We start from the raw sequence: 27,617 nt of genomic DNA, 5'->3' as shown, positions 1-27,617 counted from the left end.
GAGGCGGCATTGGTCGCCGCCATTAGGAATATTCCTCGGCTCGACTGGCGTTTTCAGTGGGTGCACCGGGCGTTTTCACTAGGTGCACCACTCATTAGTTGGTCTGTTGGTCCGTCAACAGAGCGGCCGCGGGCGTCCCACAGCGCTCTGTCATCGGTGACGTCGGCGAAGAACGCGACGCGGAGCGCGAGCGGTTGCTATGGTTACCGGTAAACAGCGTGGCCTTGGCAGTGGTGCCTGGTGGTGGTTTTGAGTTACCCCGGGTGACGCTGAAGAGAACAGACTTGTTCCGTGTGTGTGCGTGGCTACGATTGCAAATAAGCAACCAAAAAACATTGAACTTCGAACGCCGATACTCGATAGTGTGATATTTTGACCTGGATGATGAAATAGCCAAGGGACGGACTGAAGTATATATTGTAGGAGGTCCACACAAAGGAGAGCAACATGCCCTGCATGACCACATGTTGCTGTTGCTTCAACACCTACCAGGGCTCCATCATCATCGGAGTCCTGTCACTGGTGAGTTGAAGCATGTTCAGAAGCTCCAGTCACAGTTGTTATACCCTTCAACGACAACGTCTAATATCTTTGTTTACTGCATTGCATGACTCTATTGCCAATTCTAATACTGTTTTTTTCTTTTCTTATTGACCAATCGGTTTCTTATAGGAACCGGTAAATGATGGCTAAGGATTCCTATCTTCTTGCACAGCACAGCTTCTCGAGGATTTCTTCGCATCTGGATTTACAACGCATCGAACTATATCACGCTTAAGCCTTTTCTGCTTTTCAATGTGGTTCATTGCCTTGTAATTGGTTCTTTTGATTAAAAGACACGGTTAATCATTCAGCAAATAGCTGAGTGCGAGCATGCTGTAGTATTTCATTCCGTGTGTGTTTCCGCGGCACATTATTTTGTGACAAAGGAGCTGCAAGATCATCAAGGTGATGGTCTAATGGGTTATGTAAAATGTCATGGCATCGCTCGTACATAAATGCACGCACGATAAATGACTCAGAACCCAGACATCGTAATGCGCACTTTGATCAGCGAAGAATGTTCTTTAAACTCACAAGGAAACACGTAAAGTTAAGTTTTTGCGTCATGTTTTGAACAAATTTCATCACCTTTCCGACATACTCGCGCTCGTAGAAACCGTCCAGCCACTCCAACCGGAAAGTAAAGTCGCCGGCAGATCGCACCAAGCCATTCGGTGCAGCGTGTAATGCGGGTTGCCTATCTGCTCCGTCTGCAGTGCGGGTTGCCTACCTTGAAGGCGCCCGCCGGTGCCGAAGACGTGATAGGCATAAAACGTATAAAGCGATCCGACGGACTTTAAGTTCTATTTCGAACCATGGAACCAAGCCAGCACAGACTTTTTGTAGTGAACCACTTTCATTATTATTCTTACTATCAACATCGTTATGATTCACAATCATCCGACTCATGAAGGCAGCATACAACTTGGCTAGTAAATGTTTACCTTTGTAGGCGCCTAAATAGAAGCATACCAACATATTTGCTGACTTTTTTTAAATTCTCAGATCTCGAATTTCGGTAGAATGCAGTCTTTCTTTCAGAATGTGCATGCATATAAAAACTGATTACTGAACCATAATCTACTCAGTTTTAAACTACCATTTGCGACTCACCGCCTGGCAACGGGTGCATGCGAGCATTTCATTTCAGTGCGGTCGCGATTCAAAAAGACCTTCTGTTCCTTCCCACCGGACAAAGCAGCTAGTTCCGATTGTAGTGGGCCGAGGGAGAATGGAATTGCCACTGAAAGGCTGGCGGTGGGTACCCACAGCGCGGGTGTGAGTTTTCGTTATTGACCACTGACCAGTTTGGCAGGGATGGTATTGTGCGTCACGTTTTTAGTCGAGCAGTGTGGGCGTAGCTTTGCAAGGAGGGCGGTAGAAAATAGGGGTGCAGAAGTGTTTCAACATTGGTCTATCAGAATCCTCATAATTGCACGCTTTCACAGGCATCTATGTATGAGTTTTCATTACACAGGTGCATTTGGTGCCTTTTTTAAAGTTCGCAAACCCCTTTTTAACTCGCCAAGCCACATATCAACTAGCCAAGCCAAGTCACTAGCTAACCTGACTGTCTGTTTCTAGCCGTGGCCCAGTTGCCTCTAACTCTAACCCATCCCCAGCTGTCTGACTCTCCCTAACTCGTCCAGCTGTACCCTCTCTCTATTTGACCCGTCCCCAGCTACCTCTAACCCTCACTCGCCCGTCCCCAGCTGCCCAGTATCACCGGCGTCGGCCTGGTGTCACACCTGATTAACACCTGGGACACAAACAATGCTGAGGTCACCGAATGGGCGCAGAACATCACCGACTCCCTGGAGACCAGCTCCAGTCAGATATCGGTGGTCACCGACTTCATCGATGCCGCCTCGGCAGGTCAGTGCAATTGCGTTTTCGTCGTTTTTTTTTTTTGCAAATAATTTCAAAGCATGTTGAATTGACCGAACATGCCCTTAATTTAAGTGCTTGAGATATTTATTAAGCGTTTAACCAGAGATGACGTTTGATGTGTTTAAGCAATGACAATAGTTAGGTATATACCGGGTGGCCCAAAAAAAAAAACGTTCCGAACTTTGGAGGCCTATATCTCAAATTCGAGTGCAAATAACGAGCCAAAATTTTCATCAAGTTTGCGTCACTTCTTTGCGCATTGGTATGCCAAATTATAACACTGTACCATCATTTTCAAGCCAGCAATCTTATGTTGAATGAAGTAAGACGTTTTTGCTTTTTTGCCGTTGTTAAACGGAAGTAATGATTGGCTTAAGCCAGGTTCACACCGGTTTTCCGGTCCGGAAAAATTCCGTCTGCCGGGCCGGCACCAAAATGTTGAAATTGTCGCTAGATGTCAAAAAAGTCGCTAGAACCGGAAAACCGGAAAGTCGAGCCGGAAATGTCATAATCACCAACCATCAAGTACGATAAGTAGGTACCAAGCAATCTCCCGAATTATTTTGAAATCGAGCATACTTGTGTGACGGCTTTACAAGTCCCTGATGCAGTTCCACCCAACCGAAAATCATCCATACTTCACTGGTAGGTATATTAGCAAGATTAATACAATTCAACATTTACAGCATGCGGGCTGGGTATCGACAAAAAGACACTAATAAATTTCAATCGCGCTTTGGCTGTTGTTGGTTTAAAAACACTTGCGAACAAAGAGGAATTGAGGGCTGGGCAGGGCGCATTAGAGACGGCGAGCTTGATATTACGCTTGCTGATGTAGATGGCTGGGTCTCAAAATCGGTCATCGGACTGTCACTGAACTCTACTGCCATAACCCGCGTCCCGCTGGGGGTCCTAAATTTCCACGCCTTGCTGGTGGGGGTGTTTAACATCCCCCCTTTTAACTCGGCTCCTGGGCCACGTAGCGATACGGGGAAGGCGGCGTTCGAAAGAGTGTCAAAATTAATGACGAAATTAATTCGGTCACTTTTTTTGGTCAAATCAAAGGTCAGGTCACCAGAGGTAATGGAAAGCCGAATTTCACCGATTTTCAGGTCGAATGTCGACGATTTACAACAAGCCAACGCATAACTTGGCATCAATTTTCTCCCATTGACTTATAATGGGGGGGTCACAAAATTGACCTGACCTTAGGTCACCGATATCAAAATTCCGAGATAGTTATTTATTTAAATTGTGTACATATTGTTGCCCTTATCAATCGCTGAGAGTTTCAAAGAGGTCGGTCGCTCGATGTAGCATATGGAAGACGTTGAAACTTTGTATGAGGTGAGGTCACTTGAAGTGACCTGGTGACCTGACCTTAAGTGACCTTGGTCTACAATTTTTACATGTGCAGAAAAGATGCATGATAAGGTGTGCCAAAAACAACCGCCGTTTTTTAGATGTTCGCGAAAAACCACAGGGAGGGTTCAAATATCCCCCCACCCCCACCCCCAGCAGGGCGCGGGATAATATCCTTGGCATTCAGTACCATCGTATTTCCTGAATCTTCTACTTGCGATTGAATGGCAAAACTGCCTCCACCCTCCCGAGCTGCTATGTGCTTGTGTAGGAGGGCATCGAGGGCAGAGAAGTGTTGTCAGCGTGTCTTGTAGAATGTAGATTTCAGAATCTGCTCCGCTGGCTCCACTTCGTAGACGACGGAAGTTAGCAATACGTACATTGTGCTACCTGTCCTGCGGCCGGCTCCAGCGCTTGATAATCTCTTCTGCAGATACTGGCTCCGCTCCTTCTACAACCAGCGCGTCCGCAATGTTGTTCCACAAATTCGCCCTTTTCACCGCTTCTTTATAATATCTATAATATTCTTTTTTATTATAAAGTCATGGATATTTTCCAACCAATGAAATTAATTTATAATTTGAAAAGGCCATGAGTCATGTGAAATACAAAAACAGAAATGTAGCTATCACTCCGTTTGAGATGCAAATGTTTTGAAATAAAAATGAAACGCCGTCAAATTTACGCTTGAATTTTATATTCTCGTGAAAAATCGCGAGACTATTAGGGCACCGTTGGTTAAATTGGTCCTGTAGCGCTGAAACATAACATTATTTCCCTCGTGCCTTAATTTCATATCACAAACGGTGGCTATCCGGCAAGGCAAAAGTTGAGATGATTTCAACTTTTTGCCGGAACGGAAAATCTGGCTCTCCGGCCTGCCGGACCGGTCAAAAGAAGTTGCCAGATTTGCCGGTTCACACCAGTTTTCAATTTTCCGGCACGGAATTGGCCATTTTTCCGGCCCGGCAGACGGAATTTTGCCGGTCCGGAATCCGGTGTGAACCCGGCATTAGACGTACAATGTTAGAAAAAAATACAAAAAATAGAACGGCTTGAATGATACCAGCATGTGTGCTGCTATTTTATATTTTTTTGTCACACTTATGTGCTAAATATTCAAATACTAAGCCAAAGTTGTGTTAATGGATGCCATTCGTTTCAACACAAGTTCTGTTTCAAGGCGAAGGAGTGGCACGGTGCATGGGTTACTGCTGATCGCCCTCCCTTCAAGAAGATCAAATAGTAAATCGACCGAATAAGGAAAAAAGCTATAGTTCGTTTTTTTCAAAAGGACGCTGGCTCAAAGTTCAATATCGAAGCGCATATTACATTGAAACGCACAATTCAATGTAATAAGTGTAACCTATGGTATCACCTTTCGTGTATTCGTCTCACTACGCTGCAAGCATCTGCCCTCACTCACTGGTGGTGTCCCACCTGCCTGACGGATGACGGTTTCGTACCCTCAAGGTCTCAGTCAATCTTCAGCCAGACAGTGAGCAATGCTGACAGTCTTGAGGACCCGGATATCACCGATACCATCGCCAAGCTAAGAACGAGTCACAAAGTCATCCCAAGAATTCCTAAGAGAGCAAGGATTTCAACCGCCGACGCTCTGTCGCGATTAATTGAAACTGCACTGAACGTGAAGTCAGCAACCGCTTGGTCAAGGCTGCTCAGCTTCCCATTCCTGGCCCTCTCGGTTCCAACAGTACGGGTTAATTCCGTGTCTGAGGGGTCATTGACCAGCTAAATCAAACAACAAGTGTTTAAGTATATGTCTGAAGGCTGAAGCTGTCACTCAAGACGTACCCGGCAGTCAGACACAGACCGGCGAATGTAGAAGGCTACGAGTTTCACACACACAATGCAGCGGCACCGGAGCACGACACCGGAAAGCTGGCGAGGCTCTAAGGAAACGCGTCTGTGCAAAATTGCCCGATGGAGACATCAAGGGCGCGCTTCGGCTGCTGACCTCTGGCGAGGAAATGGTGCTTCCATCCGCTAGTAACGTTACAGCGCTCGAAGCTAAGCATCCTGCCGCACCTACTGATCTCGACTTACCTCCCTGTCCGGATCATGAGTTGGAGGAGCCGGCAGACGCAACAGAGGCGGATGTCATGGCGGCAATAAACGGCTTTAACTCGGGATCTAGTGCCGGCTTGGATGGTCTCCGACCCGCTCACCTGAAAGATTTGACCGGGAAGTCTGCAGGTGAGGCCGGCGCCCGCCTGGTGACCGCGCTGACGGCGCTGGTGAACACTGCCGCCGCAGGCCGCCTTCCAGCCTGTGCACGCGACGCATTCTATTCCGCGTCACTGACAGCACTAAGAAAATCTGATGGCGGCCTGCGACCGATTGCCGTCGGCTCAGTCTACAGGCGACTTGCTACCAAGATAACATTGAGGTCAATTACACAGGAGCTAGGTCAGCAGCTGAGGCCGATTCAGCTCGGCTACGGCAGCCCTGGTGGCTGTGAAGCGGCAGTGCATGCAGTACGGCATTTCTCAGCTAACTTGCCTGATAACGAAGTACTCGTCAAGATTGACATGCGGAATGCGTTCAACACTGTTAGACGCGACAAGTTCCTTAGCGCCGTCAGACAACACGCGCCGTCACTGTATCGTTTGATGTGGCAAGCCTATTCTCAGCCGAGCTCCCTGTACTTTGGCACCACCAGAATCGAGTCGGCCACAGGACTGCAGCAAGGAGACCCATGCGGTCCAGCCGTTTTCTCCCTTGCTGTGCAAGCAGCGTCAAAGGAAGTGGTGTCTCCATTTAACATATGGTACTTGGACGATGCGGTTATCGGAGGTGACATCGAAACGGTTTGCCAAGATTTGGAGCGTGTGATCCCTGCCTTGGCTCGGGTTGGTCTTGATGTGAACCCCAATAAATGTGAGATCATCCTTCCGAGGGCATGTTCGAAGAAGAAGCGCGAAGGTAATGTTTTTCAATTACACCGGCTCATCCCAGGTGCGACAGTCACAGAAGAATCAGAGGCCATAATGCTAGGAGCGCCTGTGACTGACGAAGCTGCTGAAGCCGTCATTACCAAGAAGTACGAGGAATTTGACAGAATGGCCGGTCGTCTACAATACATTGACAGTCATTCTGCTCTATTTCTGTTAAGAAACTGCATTTGGATGCCCAAGTTGCAATATTTGCTGCGCGTATCCCCCTTTTACCGCCAACTGGAACTGCTAAAACCACTGGACGAAAAATTGAGGGTGACAACATCAACCATCACTAACGTTCACTTCGACGACAAGACCTGGAAACAGGCTAGCTTACCGACTAGGTTTGGCGGCCTGGGCCTACGACGCGCACAAGACCTCGCGCTGCCCAGCTTCGCTGCCTCCTTGAATCACTGCTTGCCGTTGTTGACAACAATACTGCCAGGAGAGATCCATACCAGCATGGCCAAGGAACGTGACCAAACCGTTAACGCCTGGATCCGTGCAGCCGACAACGCAGCTCCTCCAACTGGTGACGCTGTTTGCAGCCAACGCGCATGGGATTCTGTGCTGGCAGAACAGACTCAGAAGTCACTGCTGTCCTCCGGGAACCAGTTGGATCAAGCCAGACTCCTATCCGCAGCTGCGCCCGGAGAGCGGCTCCTGGCTGCATGCCGTCCCCTCTGCAGCCCTCGGCACGCTACTGGACCCCGAGACGCTCCGCATCGCTGTTGCCCTGCGTGTGGGAGCCGATGTTTGCCAGCCCCACCAGTGCCGATGTGGAGCGCGAGCGGACAGCAGAGGTCATCATGCCCTGACCTGTCGTCTGAGTGCGGGACGTCACCCCCGCCATACTGCACTCAACGATGTGGTCAGGCGCGCTCTGCAGACCGCTTGCATTCCAGCGATTCTAGAGCCAACCGGCATCGACCGCGGCGACGGCAAAAGGCCCGATGGCATGACGGTGTTCCCATTCGCTGAAGGGAAGGCAATGATTTGGGACGCAACTTGCGTTAATACGTTTGCAGAATCTCACCTCCCGTCAGCCGCCACCTCAGCCGGCGCTGCAGCTAAGGACGCTGAAACGCGCAAATGTCGCAAATACGAGAAGTTTACCACACGTTATATGTTCCAACCAGTGGCATTTGAGACGACAGGTGCCTGTGGTCCCTCGACCAGAGCCTTTGTGAAGGAATTGGGTGCGCGCATGGCCGCAAACACCGGGGACCGTCGGGAGCAGGCATGGCTGTGGCAGCGGTTGTCATTGGCCGTTGTTCGTGGCAACGCTGCATCCGTTTTACTGGCCCCGGCAGCTGATGATTGTGGCGATGGTGATGTGTATGTGTCTCGTTTCGAACAGCAAGCTCCAGAAGTAGACTCTGAGCCAGAGCAGTACATATCTCCCGAATCGCCTCAAGCGCAGAGCTCTGATCTGTTGTTAGAATTGCTTTCTATTGATGTGACGGAGGTAGGAAAATCGCAGTCCTCAGAGAGAAAAGGAAGATCATTGTCCAATTCGTTGCAAAGATCTAGGCAAATATTCAATGAAATGAAAGAAAATTATACTGTTACCGAAGATCGCGACATTATGTCTGACCCAGATCTAGCGCCATACTTGTGTCGCCGTCCATGCTAGTTGATGGGCTTCCACCTACCATACTGGTCTGATGTACCTATGACTTGCTTTGTGTAATTAAGAAAACTCCAATACAAAATAACTCAAAAAAAAAATATCGAAGCTCTCACGTGAGTTTTAGCAGCTTCAGTGTCTGGCCAAGAATTTCTTACCGAAAAAATAATCGATTTCAAATTTTGCACGGTAAGTAGCTGGAAATTGTTTCTTAAAAATGAACATACTATGATGGCGTCACTGGTGGCAGCAGGCACCCAAATGTCCGTGCAGTGGGACAAGTGTCAACGAATTTGGGTTGAAACTTAGTTTTTCACTGTTGCCCAGCTTATAATCGAGTAAGCGGTTCCGTCCATGATAGTCATAAGTTACATTGAAATACATGTTCGACAGCATGACGTCACCGCTGTTCTCATATCTGGTTCCAAAACGCCCATATGGACATTATCGGGAAGAAATAACATGTTAAAATTAGTCGACGTTCGATTTTCTCAGGTTCAGTTTTTGCTCGTTTTGCTCGCTAAAACACGTGCTTGTTCGAAAAACATACTTGGAGCCAGCGTCCTTTTGAAAAAAAACGAACTATAGAGGGAACTAGGGTGACCCGCGTGCTCCGCAACGCGAAAAGGGGTATTTACGATCGGCGGGTGTTTGGTTTTCTTGTGTCGGTTGGGCTATCTATCCATTTCGGTCGATTGCTTTTTGATGGCTAAACGTTTTGGTTTGGAAAAAAAATATCCATCGGATCGAAGTGCCCGTGTCTGATAAGCATGCTTTCTGCTTCAGAAACTGTCAATAGTTCAGTGAACCTGTCAAATGTGTTTTATAATTCAGGTGCGTAGTTTTGTGACAAATGAAAGGCGTAGATAATTTTGCTAAAAATGGATTTGCAGAGGTTTGAAACATTTATATTTTTAAGAATACCGTTGCTTGTCATGCAAACGTGGTGGTTGGATCTTGGAGAGAATTGAATGCTCTTTCTAATGATAGCATTTTCAATTGTCAAACTTATCAGGTTAAGCAGCAAAATCCGTGTAATTATTTAGTGGCACATTTTGGACAAATACCATTTAATTCAGCGATTTTTTCCACATTGTTTTTGATCAATTAGCTTTTCACAATTTTTCCATGAGAGACGGTACATTTTTATTGCTAATAGGCGCTGTTTCAACTCATTCCGTCTGACGATCACCTGAAATTAATATAAATTCCAAAATCCGTCCAAAACGTCCATTTTTCAAAAGAAAGTGTCCTCCCCGGTGCACGTGGCGCGTGCCAACCCCTGCACCGCACATCATTCGATAGCCCGTTCGATTCTCTACACGATGCTGTTTTCCCCGTACCGGTCGGGCCCACGGTTACCGAGATATTGCACCGGGACCGGACCCGTGTCGGGCAAATTTGGCTGTTTTCGCCCGTTTTTACCAGCCGATTAATACATGTAAAGTCTATGACGCGAATTTGCACTTTTTGGGCACGCGCCACGCGCTCGCTATCGATCCGATCGAGCTGAGACCCATCAAAGGCACGTTGTCCATCCTTGTTCTATGAGTTGCGCAAACTTCAGCGCGGTAGGTGCAACGGTGTGACTTGTAACCCGCGCTACGTGGCACCATGTCGCGACCTTCGTAATAGACAGAAACTACGTCACCTCAAATAGTAATATAGATGTTTTTTTTTTGCCTGAGGCCTGAACCACCAATGAGACTAGTTGCCAGTAGCAGTCATGGCTGTAGGCCGTGGTGCCGAGATGCAAGTGGCCCGTTCACACACATTTTTGGTAAACATCAGAGCAAAAAAGTGATTTTTACATGGCATGCTAGAAACACGAACCGTTTAAAAAGTAATTGACCGAATAACATAAAAATCACACCATTTACTGAAAATGTGTGCCGCATTGACTATTCGAAGTTTCAATGTTGTATCTTTATCACTTTCTGAGAAATATTGATTTAAAGTTGGGAACGTTTTTTCTGGGCCACCCGGTATATATGATGACAAAAGGACAATAGGACAATAGGACAATAGGTTAATTTAGGTACGTTTAAGCAGTAATTAATCAGAGCTTTTCTTCAACGTTTAACCTGGGATTACAACTATCCAAGGCAAAAAAAGGTTTAAATCTGAAATACATCATTATAAATCTTATAAGCCATATGCATTTTAGTCATTGAAGATAAACCCACGCCCTGACAGGGCATTTTTCATAACACGGCCTGGCAGGGGGGGAGGGTCGATGCGACCCCCCACCCCTCGCGATTGGCTCCTATGACACCTAGAAACACCAAATTTAGTAGGTAGGTGAGCTTCCTAGATTTCTCGCCCCTGTGCAAATTTGGTTGCTCTAGATCAATATTTAGGGGGGCTTTGGGGTGTATAAATGTAAAAATGTCGCTAAAAACAGGTCAAACGTTTTTCGCTTATAACTTTTGATCTAATTAAGATAAAGAAAAAAGAAAAGCACCAGTGACCTCAGCGCGTCAAGGCGCGTCGAATATGCTTTTTGCTTGCTTAAGTGTGCTTAAAGTTTTTCTTAATTTTTAAGTAAACTTTAATTAATTAATCAAGTTCAAGTAAACCAAATTCAAATTGCATCATATCGCATATCATTCGATTCAGCTGATCACAAGGAACACAATGACACCATTTTTAAGCTCTAGCGTCATTATGTGCCAAGTTATTGGCAAAAACGTTATTTGACCTCAGTTGACCTCATTTGACCTGACCCATGGATAAGTACACCAAACAAAGAAGCACCAAGTGACCTGCTGTTAAGTACAGTGGTTTCAAAGCACAAAAGTGATAGAACGAAGCGGATATCTCCAGTATTTTCCGAATTTAGTATTTTCCCATAGGCTTAACATTACGACGTAATGACCTCTAACTGACCTCAGGTCAGTGACATAAAAAAACGAACTATATGTTATACAACTCGGTGAACTTAGCACATCCTGAAAGTTTGAAGGAAATCAGTCAAAAACTGTGAGTTGGACGGGTGCAAAAAGAAAATTGAAAATTGATCATGACCTTGTAGGTACCGGTTTCTCTGACCTGGCTACCTGACCCAAGGTCACCCGGACCTGAAATTTTCAGGTCATATGTAAAAAGGTTGCCCCATAGGCTGTGGCAAATCTGAGCGCCGCCGTTTTTACACTATCTTCGAAAAACCTTACGGGGGTCGTATCGACCCCCCCCCCCCCTGCCAGGGCGAGGGTTAAGGTTTCGGTATTTTACATACCTGAGCTGATTTTATTCATAAGGAAATAACTTCTCTGTGTATCGATAATTGACTGTATGATATGGTTCTTACTCAATATTGTCTCCTCCGTTTCAGACATGTACACGGTGCTGATCGTGCTGCTGATCTACTTTGTGGGCTCCTCGCTGACCGCTCTGATGCTGATCAGCGGCGTATACCAGGTAAGTGGCAGGTCATTGCAGGTCAACGGGCCACTTGTGGTGAGTATTGGTTCATTGGGCCGTTACTGTAGAACTTATGATGTCGCTAAACAGGATAATCACTGGGCAATGGACGTGATTAACTCTGAATGACAGCACACCTTAGGTCACTGAAAGAGCTCCTGACTCCTGAGCATTACTTATTATGCATTATGCATTATGCAACGAGCTTGGTTTTAGACAAAATACCAACGCATGTTGTGCAATGAAAATATTTATCTTTGCCACCTTCATGGGCTTCTAATAACCAGATTAGAGTAACCGTTATAATCGTTCCGTGCCGATTTGACAACATCCATGCTCTAAGTTAACCCTGCCTTGTCTATCTTGCCAGAACTGGTTTAAAACTTGCCAGAACTGACACAGCTCCGCGTTTCCACTCGGCAGAGTATGCGCTGCCTGATGCTGCCCTGACAGTTGTGAAACGCATTCCACTCTGACAAAACTGACACCCCCGTTTGTATCCCTTCAGAGTATGCGCTGCCTGATGCTGCCCTGGCTGACCGTGGTGCTGCTCCGCCTGCTGACCGTCACCATCTGCGTCGGCATGTTCTTCTACATGGCCGGCGGAGTGCCCGACAGCAGGTCCAAGGAGCGGCTCGTCATGTCCGGCCTGGGAATCATCCCAGAGATCGGTGAGGTTTTGAGAGATTGGATGTTATTGGTGCCAATGCTGAGTAAGCATGAAAAAGTAATAAGTTTATGTACTATAAGAGTAAAAAGCAGATTTGTCTGATTATCATAGGACTTTTAAACCGCTAAGTACTACAGGGTGGGGCAGCATAATCGGGAATGCTTTTTGGGCTCTGGTCATGAGTAGGCATGGCATTATTTTGATAAATTATATCATGGCAATGAAACGCCCAAAAGTTGTGCATCATCTGACATGACTACATCCATGAGCATGCAACTTCCTGGAAAAGAGCAGCAAAATAGTTCGACGGTGCTCCAAGTGCTTTGCGCGCGCCCATAGACACTAATGTTAAACGAGTAAAACAAGAACATTTTGTTTAAAACAATGCCATTCCACGTAAAGGTTGCTGGACAGGTCAACGTGTTATCACGGACGATAAGGATTGTGTGGGGATACTTAGGACAAAAAGTTAACGTAATCGTCGTAAAATAACTCTTAGCAGAGGACATACAAGATGACTCACTTGAATATAAGGAAGAAGCTCTTAAGCATATTAAAAAGAAACAATGTTCAAAACTTCAGCGACCAAAAATCTTATCACCGACTGGAATACGATAAAAAAGAATGGCATGCCAAATACAGGATTGTATCGAGAATATTGCAGCGGTCATGCAAAGTAAACATCCTGTTGAGGTGATGGACCTATGGGTGGTCTTCAAGGGAGGTGCACGTGGTGCACCCTACTTCATCGAGCCCGGATAAAACGAGCACCTCTGGTAAATACATCCACACTCTGGCAGACTCACGTGGAGTCGTCGGAAGAGAGGATCACTGACGGTCCAGATCACGTCTTACGAGGACTCTGTCCGTGCTGGTACTGCAGTGAGGACGACATGTTATTGTGTAGGGCACCTCCACCTGAGATGAACCAAAAACTTCTGGTCCTTCAACTCCGCCGATTTAAATCCGACCAAATTCTTTATATGGAGCGTTTTTTGGTAGAAGTTTAATGAACAACTTATCATCAGTAAAAACGGTCTTCAGTGCAAGGTACGAAGCTGATGGGCGATCATGGACAAGCAGGAGGTTGCACGTGCATGCGCGTGCTTTTGGACCCGCCTTGAGAAGGTTATCGACGCGAAGGGCGGTCAAATAGGATGAGGGATAGGTAAAAGGTGACCGATTGATGGGATGTTGTTAAAATAGTGCTTGGAGCTATATTTTTAAATTCATGACCAAATAATCCCGTTTGATATTTATTCCCGATTATGCTGCCCCACCCTGTACGTTTATATATAGCCCTTCATTCTTATTGTTTTTTTTTTCGTTTATTTAGAAGCATTCTTATTGGTTAGATCATCGAAGCTCACTTGGTATCTCAGGGAGATTTATAGTACTATTTTCTGCTGTGTGTATCTAGCACCATTATAATAATCCTATGTACAGCCTTTATCAGTTGAGGTTACGCTGAGATGTCCTAGGTCACTCCCGACTCCCAGTCCCCAACGATATTCCACCCTCATTTTTAGCTGAAGTTTCTGGCCAGCCAAGCCATTCCTCACCGTTGCTTCTGGTCTGTTGCGTCATTGCTCGCCTCATTTCTGACCCGCTGCGTCATTTCTCGTCGCAGCTCTGACGATGTACGGGTGGCTCTGCGTGTTCAGCCACTACCATCACCTTCAGCTGATGGAAGAGCAAGTCGCCCCGATGCCAGAGGAAGAGCCCATCCAGGTGCTGACACCTGTTGGCGAGAACAAGTACTAGAGAGAAGCAGATGACGCTAGCTGTGGGTCCCGGCTCTGAGCTGGGTCTTCAGTTGACCTGACGTCCCTCGATCGAGAGAACGGGCTTTACTTAAAGTACCTGCTTTTCTTGCGGGACTAGCTGTGCCTTTAACATATTAACATGCCTATTGTGTTCGTAATGAGCCTATTACTTATATGTACGTTCTAAAAAACGTTAAAAACGGATATAGTAAATAGTTGTCCAACACTAGACTAACTGGGGTAACTACTTCGAAGACTGGAAACGAGTCTATGCCAATTTTAGCTTATACTATATTTAAGCAAGTGTTATTGACAACTATACTTGTATCTTCTTATTACTCGTGTTGTATATTTGTACCTCTTCTTACTATCGCATATGAAGATATGAAGTAGTCTATGCCTGCTTATAACTGCTTCGTCCACTTTCTCGCACATCAACCTTTACTGCCTTTATAAATGCTCCTTGTTCAATGTTAAAAGTAAACAATTAGATTGAACTCATTCAGGATGACACCTACAACTAACCAATTAGCCCGGGCGATGTGCGATAAATGCTCTGCTTACCGTTGGGGCTATCTGATTATCTATTGAAATAAAATGCACAGAAAACTTCGACAAAGCTTGTCACTGTGGCAAGATGGAAGTTACTGCATACGGGAAAAGGTGCATGGCGTAGATAAGAAGAACGAACCCACAGCAAGATGAGATAACATTACGATCGCATGCAATGACAAAACTACACCATGGATGAGATAGTACGTCTTTGGTGACCTGACCTGACTTTGACCTTTATGACATTGCATGCTATGCATCTTGTTTTGGTAGCTAAGAAGAAGTTTTAGGTGATCCATCTCAACCAATTCTTCGCCAACTGGGCTCCAAAGCCAGTAATGGAGAAACATGCCGTTTTTACCCTTGACCTGACCTTGATCTGCCCTGTGACCTCTTAGGGCAGAAAATTGTGCTCCAAAAGTCGGTCTTGTTGAGAGCTTTCGATTGCCGTTTTACCCGTCGTTCTATGACCATCTGTTCGGAAATTGGACAGGACACAACAGGGCCAGGAGTGCAAATTCTGCCCCTTCCCCTCCCACCCCCGGCGGCACGTATGGCTGAATAGCCCAGTTGTGCGCGGAGCTATGCACGCTACAAATGTCACGTTGCAAAGCCGCTGCAACCTCTACCACTCGCCGACACATGTTTGACGTCAGAAATGTCACCACTCAACCGGCCATAACATTTGATTTGGCTGTCAGGCCAGGAAGCCGGGGTGGGGCAGTTACTTTGCAGCAATTCTGCCGTGTGATAACATCCAAGAGAGTTGCAAAAAAAAAAAACGGTCGGAATAGCGTTGTGTTAATATTAACAGTGAGCCAAGTAGGACGGCATCAAACGCTACCGGCCGATCGGGTCTCGTCAAAAACTTCGCTGGCTGAGGCTCTCCTGACAGCGGCGACGGACGTCGCGCCTGCAGTAGTAGAAGACACGTCCCAGGTATGAGGGCTGGGGATGAAAAGCTGCACATGGGAGTTATGAGATGAGGGAGCACGGGAGACGCGAGGTAAGAAGGCAAGAAGGATGTAACTTGTGAATGAGGAGATATCGGAGTCATTAATAGGACATTATTTGAGATTTAAAATGTTAACGTTGCTGAAACAGGATTCTTTTTCTCATGTAGATGGAACTTAACAGGCCAGGAAAATAAATGCACCAATTAAGTACCTAAATTCTAAGTCGTTAGTCTAAGATCGTTTCGAAATCGGAAATCGTACTTGAAATTCGTAAATTGTTAATCGTGGTCGTTGAATCGTGGTAAAAAAAAATAGACTAACGAATTGAGAAAGGTACTTGACGCATTTATTTTTGTTATCCCTCTCTTAGCCAGGGTGACATCAGTCCGACAATGACATGAGTGTGTCAAAAAAAATAGGCACTGATGCAGTCAAATTTTACGACGCTAATTTTTATTATAAAGTAGTCCACAAAAAATCATGGCCACGGCAGAAAAGAATACCGCTGGTGTGAAAAATAATGTCAACTTGCTCAAGTGATATTCGCACATAAGCTTTTTTTACGTGGATAGTGGAAGCTGTGGGCAAAGCTTGGCCTCCGATCATATACTGTACCTACCTTTTAAGTGAAACAAAACCACAAAAAATTTGCTGTAAGCTAGTTTATATTAGTATTTTAGACACAACCAATAATATAGAAGATATTATTTTCTGACCGGCGAGCCGTGAATGCCCAGTACCCATTGTAAACAGCGAGATCAGAAGAGGTCAGCCTGATGTCACCCTGTTGCCCGATGCCCGGCACGTGGAGCCGGAGGGATACGGCGGACATCGCCCTGGAGAGTCGTCACTTGCCGGTAAATAATTGTACATTTATTAGTCTTGTTATAGGAGCAGAAGTACATTTATTATCAAAGTTATTGCAAGCTTTTGCCGGTGTTTGACGACTGTCCAGAACCCATAATACCCTAAGCATTGGTATTATGGCCTAAACCTAGACCAACCTACCTACCTACCTATAGTGTTTTGCCACATACCTGTCTACCTGCATACCTAGCTCTCAGACTTATAAAACCAGTCACATGGTCCAGTCACCCTTTAATAACACTTAAATTCATTCATGTAATTTCTGTGGTGATCAATAAACGAATGGGCATCATTTACTTTAACCAAAATTGAATTCAACGATCAACATTCAATAAAAACCGAAAAATAAGTTAACAGACAAACAAACACACCATGAATAGGTACACATCGCATTATAGACACTATGCATCCCATATTAGTCAGGATCATCCAAACAACTACTCAGAACTTTATAAACCATTCACTATGTGGATACAGCTACTGAAGCATTTAACTGACCTTTCGGAGAAAATCATGACACGCGGAAAAAAATGTATAATTTAAGTGCAGTACGTCATACCTACACGAAGAAATGATAATTCTACGTTGGGATAGTTTAGTTAACACTTATTTTTAGATATACTTCATGCTTTACGGTTAACAATACATCACATACTCTAATCGCAAGACTAAATAGACGAAATAGCTTAGACCGTCTCCAAATAAAAAAGCTATGCAACGGTTATCAACATCGCTGAGCCTTATTTCAGAAGTCCATCTCTACACAAATACCAACACACGGAAGGCATCTTCGAAATAAATTAACGTGATCAATAATCATCCATAACATCAGTGTCCAATTTAACTGAACACTCAAAGCATGTTAAACAAATTGATAATATAAATTTACCCAATAATTTAACAATAAGACACACGCATCATAAACAGCTTCACAATCTTAACGACCAAAAGTGACATAAATCATGTCAGCTTTCATGTTTATATCCAGGAAAAATAAATGCAAACCAATGAAATGATTCAATGTGCAGGGACACTTGAAAATGATTCACGTCCAAAACGATTAAATACACAAATATACGAACCTTTTTTCCATTTTTTCATCAGAAAATTAATTCTACATGTATCTTGAAAAAGAAATTGCTTCACTAAGCACTTAAACCCGTTCGCGCCGGAAAAACACACTTTAAAAAGATTTTGAAAAATATTTGACGAACGAAACTCGCCTGCAACCGCTAATGCTCCTTTGCAAAAATGCGCGAGCGCCAATCGGTGCAAAGCATGAAAGTAAACGTTAAATCAACGCTGGCAAACTTGCGCAAAAAATCGGTAGCCCTCCCATATACTTTTTCTGTAATTCACTGTTAAGTGATGTTCAATTTACGGTCATTTTGATTACTTGTTGTTATTTGGTATATCCATGTTTATGTGTGTGGTGCGGCTAGCTGGTGAATTTATAGTAGCTACTAGCTATGACATACCTAGGTACACGACAAAACATAGGATCCACACAAATTTAGGGGATCAAAACACGAATCAACACATAAAAACATTTTCACACAAATATATGTCGATAATTCAGAGCAACGATGGGCTATCTTTGTGACAGTACCTACGTACCATCCCTGAAATACTGACTTGTTAGGTCACTGCCCAGTGCTCACTGCTCAGCAAGCATACCTACCTTCCCCTTTCTTTTCCCCTTTCCTCTCCTTTCGTTAATGGGAACATTAACAAGAGCAACAGCTTTGGGCATTGTCGGAGGTCTTAGCATTTATGCTGACATATTTAGTTAAATGCAAGCATGGTTTCGTTTTTGTTCAAGTCCGTTATGTAAATACGTACACTAACTTTCCAGGCATAAATGGACAAAAGAAGAAATACCAGTCTAGAGCTTCTGACAACGAAACGCTCCATGCACGGTCCATTGCCTAGAACGTTCAAATGAAAATACCAACCAAATAAATCGATTTAAAAGTAGCACCTAAAATATCAGGCTACTTTTGACTAAATTACACCAAATGACACAAAAGAGACGAGCTCTTCAAATCCACGCATTTGTACGGAATAAAATGTTTTGTACTTAGCGGAGCCTACTGAGTGCACTATGACATAGCCATTGCATAATGACTGTTCAAATGAATTGTTTGACTGTTGGTAGCCTCTAGAGGCAGGAAGTTTTTATCATTTCGTTAACTCAGATAGCACCCAAAGTGCCAACAAAAAACAACAACAATAAAAAACGATACAACATACAGGCCCTCAAACAATAAACTATACACTCCCGTAATACCTAACTTAACTTCTAATACAATGAGCTGAGACATGGTACCACATAAATGATAAATTAAGTAGAAAGCTTTCTTACCATGCTGAGCTGTCTTACCATGAGCGTGTCCAATGTCGTCCATCAAAGTCTCTATATCACTTACTGAATAAATCAACCGCGTTAGAAATATAACTTAAAGATAAAATTGCGCAAAATTACGGCAACTGCTAACACCTCTGGTGGCTTGCTCATACGTAAAATAAAAACTCTCAGGAAAACCGACGGCTCAAGGAAAGAAGCTAAATGAATCGACGTTTTAAAAATGGAGGATATGGACTAAAGGTTCCTCTGCGAGTATGCGAGTTGCCGTGTGTGTCTGTGTTATATGCTGACATCTGGCTAAGTACGTGATAATCACTTGTGAAGAGAGGCTTAGTGCATTAATAAAGATACAAATACCCACCTCAGATAATTACGCAATCCATATGAATTAAATTAATCAGTGTATTTGTAAAGCAGTGAGATACGATATAACTTCAGTTAAAACCACCAGCAGCAGCTCAAACATCGCATAATTGGTAAAAAAGTAAGCAATCAGAAATTAAGAATGTACCCTCGATAAAAAGCGAAGCTCTGCCGTTCTTATAAATCACACAAATCGTGCAAAAAAAACGAAACAAAGCACAGGTAAGGCAAAAATTAATGTTCACCTAACGGCAGGTGTTTTACTTCAATGGTTTAATCGTTAAAAAAACTTTTTGTTTTACTTATTTACGGACCCGAGTCCCAACCTATGTATAGCAAAGTATACAGAGGTCCAGGTAATTGTTGTCAATGCTGAAAATCATAGAGGTGTTACGTAAGGGTATCCTTTGTTTTGTGTATATCTTTGTTTATTTGTTTAATTTTGTTTCCGGTTTATTTGTTTAAGGTTTATATTTATGTTTTATTTATTTCTAGTACATCTTAGTTGGAATTATAATGAAGTGTTAAGTATTGATATCGTTTAGATATCCTTTGTTTTAGTTTTATCATGTATGTTTTCCTTCATAGATCTTAGTTTAATATACGAATACTGCATGGGGGAGCGGGCAATAGCAAAAAATATTGCCCGATGTGACGTCACTGTCGCCCTCGGGTGAAGACCGAAACAAGTGCTATTGCCCGAGGCGAAGCCGAGGGCAATAGCACTTGTGGAGGTCTTCACCCGAGGGCGACAGTGACGTTACAGAGGGCAATATTTTTGCTATTGCCCGCTCCCCCATGCAGTATTCGTTTTATTACATGGCCAACTCTCGGAATCTTTACTTAGTACCTACTCATTCATCCCGTAATAATAATATCCAAACAGAAATATCATGGTACAATTGAATGTATTGGATATACAATCATAGCCACGTCACATGTCTACGGCACACACTTAGTTGTTTTCTGTTTTCTGTTTTCTGTTTTCTGTTTCACGCCGTACTTGAGAGTGTGGAGACTCTTCGATTTGTAGCGTTCGCCGTTCTTGCGTTTTACAGTAATGAAAAACTCCTTCACAGCGTTGTCCAGGACATCGTTGCTGTGCATGCAGCTTTCAACAGATATGCCTTTTACTTGCAAGAACTCAATGAAGACGTCTTCTGCTGATTTAATCACCTTTTTAGTGCCCTGAGCCCTGCGCGATGAAAATAGCTCATCCAATTCATGCGGCTCCAACAAATTAAATCGGGGCATTTGAACGGACATGTTCAAATGACGGCCCAGTTCTAGATGACTTGACTAGCCAATCACGAAATCAAACTGAACAGTCTGAGAAAACGACGATAAAATTACGACATTTGAATTTTTGTTCAAACACCACTGCGCGAGCAACTTACTATTGACCGTTGACATGGCAACCGCTTCTCACCTTCAGAAAGGTCAGTAACCTGACACTGAAAGGTCAGTAACCTGATGCCGGGCAATAGTAAAAAATATCTCATGCCAAATTAACACAGGAGCCATGCAATAAAGCATAATATATCGAAGAAAATATCACAGTAGATCTTAGTAAAAAGACATTATAGATCTAAGCAAAACGAGTAATACTTATGACTGGATAAAACTAGTTCGCAAAGAAGGTTACAAAACAAGATTTTAAAAACAAACAAATGAAAGCGTTTTCTACACAAAGACGACCCACAGGTGTACTTCTAAGCAATGGTTAAACGAAATTATTGTACGACCAACGATCAGTATCGACCGATGGCGACAGTAGAGACTGTTGAAGGATCAGCAATGGTACAGCCTGCCGACGAATCAGCAACAATAGCCTGCCGACGGATCAGTCAGGCTAGGCTGTCGACAGATCAGCGACAGTAGAAACTGTCGACGAATCAACGACAGATCAGCGACACTTCGATGGATAAGTGACAGCAGAGACTCGACATATCAGCGACAGTGGAGACTTTAGACAAATCTTGCGACAGTTGAGATTGTCGACAGTCATCGGCCTTTCGTCGGATCATTGACAGTAGAGACTGTCCACAGATCAGCGACATTTCGACGGATCAGTGACAGTAGAGACGTCCATCGATCTCGATGGATAAACAACAACAGAAACTTCCACAGATCAGCTTCGCTGTCCATAGATCAGCGACAGCAGAAACTGTCCACAGATCAGCGACGGCGTTAACTATCGACAGATCAGCGGTAGTAGAGACCTTGATGGATCAGCGACACTAGAGACTGTCGACATATCAGCGACAGTGGAGACGTTGACGGATCAGGGACGTAGAATTTTGGCAGATCAGCGACAGCGACTTTCGACGGATCAGTGACAGTAGAGACTTTCGACAAATCCTGCAACAGTATAGATTCCCGACAGCCAGCGACCTTCCGACGGATAAGTGACAGTAGAAACTGTCGACAGATCAGCGACATTTCGACGGATCAGTGTCAGTAAAGACGTCGATGGACCAGCAACAGTAGAAACTTCGGCAGATCAGCATCACTTCGACAGATCAGCGATAATAGACTATCGATGGATCAGCGACAGCAAGGAACGTCGACAGATTAACGACAATACACTTAAGACGGATTAACGAGAGCAAAGACTTTCTACAGATCAGCAACAGTACAGACTGTCGACGGATCAGCAGCAGTAGAGACTGTCGACGGATCAGCGGACAGCGACAGCAGAGACTTGTGGATCAGCGACAGTCTAGTCTATCGATGGATCAGCGAGAGTAGAGACCGTCAACAAATCAGTGAATCTAGACTTTCGACGGATCAACGACAGATTTCGACAAGTTAGCGACAGTTAGCGACGTGTGACAGATCAGCGACGGTAGAGACTTTCGACAGATCAGCGACAGTAGAGACTGATGAATCAGCGACAGTATAGACCTCTGACGGGTAAGCGACAGTAGAGACTTTCGACGGAGCAGCGACGGAACAGACTGCTGACGATCAGCGACATTAGAGACTGTCGACAGGTCAGCAGCATCACGACGGATCAGTGACAGAAGAAACTGTCGACAGATCAGCGACAGTGGAGACTTCCGACGGAGCAGCGACAGCAGAGACTGTCGACAAATCAGCGACAGTAGAGACATCGACAGATCAGCGACATCTCGACGGATGAATGACAGTAGAGACTGTCGACAGATAAGCGACAGTTAAAACTGTCGACGAATCAGCGACAATAAAGACCTCGACCGATCATCGAGGGTAGAGACTTGAACAGATCACCGACAGTAGAGACTGTCGACGTATCGGCGACAGTAAAGACTTTCGACATTTCAGTGACCGCATAGAATGTTGACCGATCACCGGCAGTAAGCTGTTGACAGATCAGCGACAGTAGTGACTGTCGACAGATCAGCGAACGTAGAGACTTTTGACAGATCAGCGACAGTTGAGACTTGACAGATTATTGACAGTCGACGACTGTCTACAGATCAGTGACAGTAGCGTCTGTCAACATATCAGCGAAGGCAGAGACTTCGTCAGATCAGCGACAGTGGAGATTGTCCACATATCAGCGACACTTCGACAGATCAGTGACAGAAGAGACTGTGGACAGATCAGTAGCCAGCCAGCCAGGACTGGATTTGGCTTTGACCGACCAGACCGCCCACCGCCAAGCCGGCCATGGGACCAGCCTACAGCAGGGAGCCAGCTGAGGGGTGGCCAGTCCCCCGGCGGCTCAACCCGCGAGGCGGTCCCGGTGGCGGCGGCGGCGAGTGAGCTGATGAGCTGGGGAATCGGAGTGTGACGAGTTTAAAACTCAGCTCCCTCACACAATAGAATGACCATCTCCAGGCAAGGGGCTGAAGAGAGCTCAGACTATACAATGCTAGGTTGACGATAACCCGCTAAGACACCAATGGCGTCCAACGATGAGCAAAAACAAGCGCAGCTCTGACGAGCTGAGCAGTTTAGTGGTCCGACGGGCACAGCTGCAAACATACAGGACAGCATAATGCTGGAAAACTATCATATTTCAGCGTGATGTGCATTCAATCAGAAATCAGGATCTTGGCACGCAGCCCTAAAGATCCTTCATTGGAAAGACTTCATAATTCATTTGAAGAAGCATGGGTACTTGTGGAGTGCTCGGAAAGTATCATGAAGTAAATCAAGCCAGAATGTGAGCTCAGCTTGTAGTGTTCAATGCGTACGGCTAGCATGACATAGACGTTACGGCACACTGCGTCTGGGAATAAAGGCGGTACTTGATTACAAAAATGTTTGCGCCTTAGGCACAAACATGCTTAAAACTAATCCAAGGCTGCATGCGTAAGCCTTCGTCCTTACACTATGTATCTTAACAATCCTAAGACTTAACCTATGCCTTAAGCTAAACCCTACCCATCATGCATTTGCATATATCATGCAGGACGCAGTTCGTCCTAAATCATGCACCGTAATTAAGTACCGCCCTAATTCCTAGACATCAGTAGTGTTGGCCGGTTCAACCAAAACCCATCTGAGAGGATCGATCATCCGAATTTTAAATACTTCTTAAGATGAAATTTAGGTAAAGCACCAAATCCAGAGGACAAAGTGCTAACTGGAATCTTCACGCTGTTCCATCGTTCAACGACCGATAAGACCCCGGGCCTTGTCCAGGAATCGAGCCCGTAATGTCTGCAGCTAGTTGAATATTGTTCTCTCAATGGCGTAAATACTTCAACAACTTACCGAGCTCAAGATAACCACGGCAACCAAGCAGCGTCCCAAGACAGAGAGCGACAATAGACTGTCGACAGATCAGCGACGGTCGAAACCGTCTGTCCCCGGATCAGCGACTAGTACAGAACAGCGACATCTACTGTCGTCGGCAGAACAGCGACAGTAGAGAATGTCGACGGATTAGCAATAGGAGAGATTACCAACAGATCAGCGACAGTAGACTGTTGACTGATCAGAAGCAGAGCTGTCAAAAAACTGCCATAAAACAAACCTGAGAATGACGTCTACCAAGTGCCACAAAACAAACCAGAGAATGAACACTACCGAGCACAGGCTCGGTAGCAAAGACTCGGTCAAATGACTTTCCACAAAGCAAAGCCTAAAAAGACAGTTACCGAGCAAAGGCTCAGTCAAATGACTTGCTTCAAAACAAACCTGAGAATGACGGCTACCGGCTACCGAGTAGAGACTCAGTCAAATCACTTGCCAGAAAGCAAACCTGACAATGACGGTTACCGAGCAAACACTTGGTCAAATGCCAGTCCACCATACAAACCAGCGAATGACGGCTACGGAGCAAAGGCTCGGACAAATGACTTGCCATAAAACAAACCTGAGAATGACAGCTACCGAGCAGAGTCATGGTCAAATGTCTTGCCACAAAACAGGCCTAAGAATGAAGGCTACCGAGCAGACTCCGACGGATGACTTGCCACAAAACAAAACTGAGGATGACTGCTACCGAGCAACAACTCGGTCAAATGGCTTTTCACAACACAAACCAGGGACTGATGGCTGTCGAGCAAAGACGCACTCGGTCAAATGAGTTGCAACCAAACAAACCTGAGAATGACGACTACCGAGCAAAAACTTGGTCAAATGACTTGCCACAAAACAAAGCTGAGAATGACGACTACCGAGCAAAAACTCGGTCAAATGACTTGCCAAAAAAAAACATCTGAGAATGACGACTACCGAGCTCATACTCTGTCAAATGATTTGCCACAAAACAAACCTTAGAATAGCGAGTACGGAGCAAAGACTCTGTCACATTACTTGCTATAACAAAGCTGAGGACGACGACTACCAAGCAAAGGTTCATTCAAATCAATAGCCAAAAAACAAAGCTGAGAATGACGGCTAGCGAGCAATGACTCGGTCAAATGACTTGCCACAAAACAAACCAGAGAATAAAGGCTACCAAGCAAAGGCTCGGTCGAATGACTTTCCACAAAATAAACCTTAAAAAGACAGTTACGAGCAAAGACTCGGTCAAATGACTTGCCATAAAACAAACCTGAGAATGACGGCTACCGAGCAGAAACTTGGTCAAATCATCTGTCCACCAAACAAACCAGAGAAGGAAGGCTAGGAAGCAAAGAATCGGCCAATGACTTGCCTCAAAACAATTTTGAGAATGACGATTACCGAGCAATGACTTCGACAAATGACTTGCCACAAAGCAAACCTGAGAAGGATGGCTACCCAAATAACTTGCCACAATAAAAATCTGAGAATGAAGACTACCGAGCAAAACTCGGTCAAATGACTTGCCATAAAACAACCCTAAGAATGACGGCTACCGAGCACAGGCTCGGTGAAATGAATTGCTACCAAACAAACCTGAGAATAACGGCTACCGAGCAAACACTCATTCAAATGACTTGCCACAACAAAAAAAAAACTGAGAACGACGACTACCAAGCAAAAACTCGGTCAAAAAACCTTGCCACAAAGCGAACCTGAGAACGACAGCCTTCGAGTAGAAACTCAGTCAGATGACTTGCCACAAATCAAATATATGAATGATGACTACCAACAAAGACTCCGTCAAATGACTTGCCACAAAAAAAAAACTGAGAATGACTGACTACCGAGCAAAAACTCGGTTAAATGACTTGCCACAAAACTTGAGAATGATGAACACCAAGCAAAGCTTCGCTTAAAATGACTAATCACAAAACAAATCTGAGAATGACGACTACCGAGCAAAAACTCGGTCAAATAACTTGCCACAAAACAAAGCTGAGAATGACGACTACCGAGCAAAAACTCGGTCAAATAACTTGCCACAAAACAAAGCTGAGCGTGCCAGCTACCGAGCAAAGACTCGGTCAAATGACTTGCCACACAACAAACCTGAGGATAACGGCTACCGAGCAAAACTCAGTCAACTGACTTGCCACAAATAAAACCTGAAGATGACGGCTACCGAGCAAAGAGTCCGTCAAATGGATGGCCACTTGGTGTCGTGGTTGACACACCAATGACAAGAACAACAACAAGGGATGTTACGCCTGAGCCATACATTCATGCATATTGCAATTAAATGTATACATCACTCTGTGCAAAACAAATATCAATTAATCCCTACAATATATCACGTAAAAAGTTTGTTTTATGGTTATGAAGGTTGAGAGAATCTCAACCATTATGGTACAATTACTAAATTATGGTATGTAATTGATTATGTTCTTATGTAATTGTTTATGCGACTATGTAAATGATTAGGCATGTTTATGTTTTAAAGGTCATTATGTAATTGATTGTTTTTATGGAATTAATTATGTTATTATGTTATTGATTATGTTATTACGTAACTGTTCTGATAATGAACTCATGTAAGTGATTAGGCGTATTTATGTAGTAAATGTAACCATGTGATCTATTTATTTACAATTATTATCCCCGACTCATTAATGATAATTATTATTGTCAACTCAGGGGACAGCTACCACAAGTAAAGAATGAATAACCTGGAAAATTATAACCACCTAGCAAATGTATTGCTAACACCTTTTTTGCCTATATTATTGTAATATCATTATCCTATTTCGATGATCAAATCATCCAAAACTAGAATACCTACCCCAGCTAGTGAAGAGCAAGAGCAAAATATGTCTGTAATACCCCAACTCAGTATTCCAAAGAGCGACATTACAAAGATAAGTCCCTCGGATAAACTCTAGCCCCGTCCAGCAGCATTTCATAGCGTTGAGCCACGTGCGCAATTGGTTGACCTTCGTTGACCTCTGCCGGCCGGTCAGCGGTCAGCTGCTGACCCGACTCGGGTGAGCGCTGCCCACGGCGGCCGGTCGGCGCCGGGAGCCGGGAGCACGGCTGGCAGCCGTCCAGAACGGGCAGCGCGTCTTGACATGACAAACACGGCTACAGCGAGGCAATGACAGGCGGATCCAGGTGGCCCAGATGATAGCCGACTACGTTAATTTGAAACATTTTGCGAACAAATCAAAGCAATAGGGAAACCACGAACGTCTAAACCTCAAATAAGCCCAAGTTGAAAGTAACCATGAATTGTAATGCATTGAAATAAAGTTTGAGTGATGGTTTATGCATTGACTGCACGTTGAAGGTACATTTTGCACCAGTTACTTCTTACTTAAGCATAAATTATACGCATAACATTAAACATACAAGTTAATCACTTCAGAGATTATCCAGACATTTGTATGTATTCTATGGGAAATCTTCATCCAGGCAACGAGTCAATTTCAATTTCAATTTCAACATTTCAATTTGAAACACTGAATAAAACCCATCTGGATCCG

At 44.6% G+C, this 27,617-nt stretch overlaps 1 protein-coding gene across 1 annotated transcript; it reads left to right on the top strand.

Annotated features, from left to right (window-relative positions):
- The first annotated feature begins 203 nt into the window (after window positions 1-203).
- LOC122370284 lies at window positions 204-14,863 on the top strand. Its single transcript, XM_043345752.1, has 5 exons — window positions 204-522; window positions 2,256-2,418; window positions 11,720-11,805; window positions 12,317-12,479; window positions 14,109-14,863. The coding sequence occupies exons 1-5, from the start codon at window positions 448-450 to the stop codon at window positions 14,240-14,242; spliced, it is 621 nt and encodes a 206-aa protein (XP_043201687.1). The 5' UTR covers window positions 204-447; the 3' UTR covers window positions 14,243-14,863.
- Window positions 14,864-27,617: the final 12,754 nt, after the last annotated feature.

Source organism: Amphibalanus amphitrite, unplaced genomic scaffold (assembly GCF_019059575.1).
Source record: "Amphibalanus amphitrite isolate SeventyFive unplaced genomic scaffold, NRLGWU_Aamphi_draft 001119F_arrow, whole genome shotgun sequence".
Taxonomy (NCBI): Eukaryota; Metazoa; Arthropoda; class Thecostraca; order Balanomorpha; family Balanidae; genus Amphibalanus; species Amphibalanus amphitrite.
The sequence above is the reverse complement of the archived record's forward strand: the minus strand, read 5'-3'. Positions and strand labels throughout refer to the sequence as shown.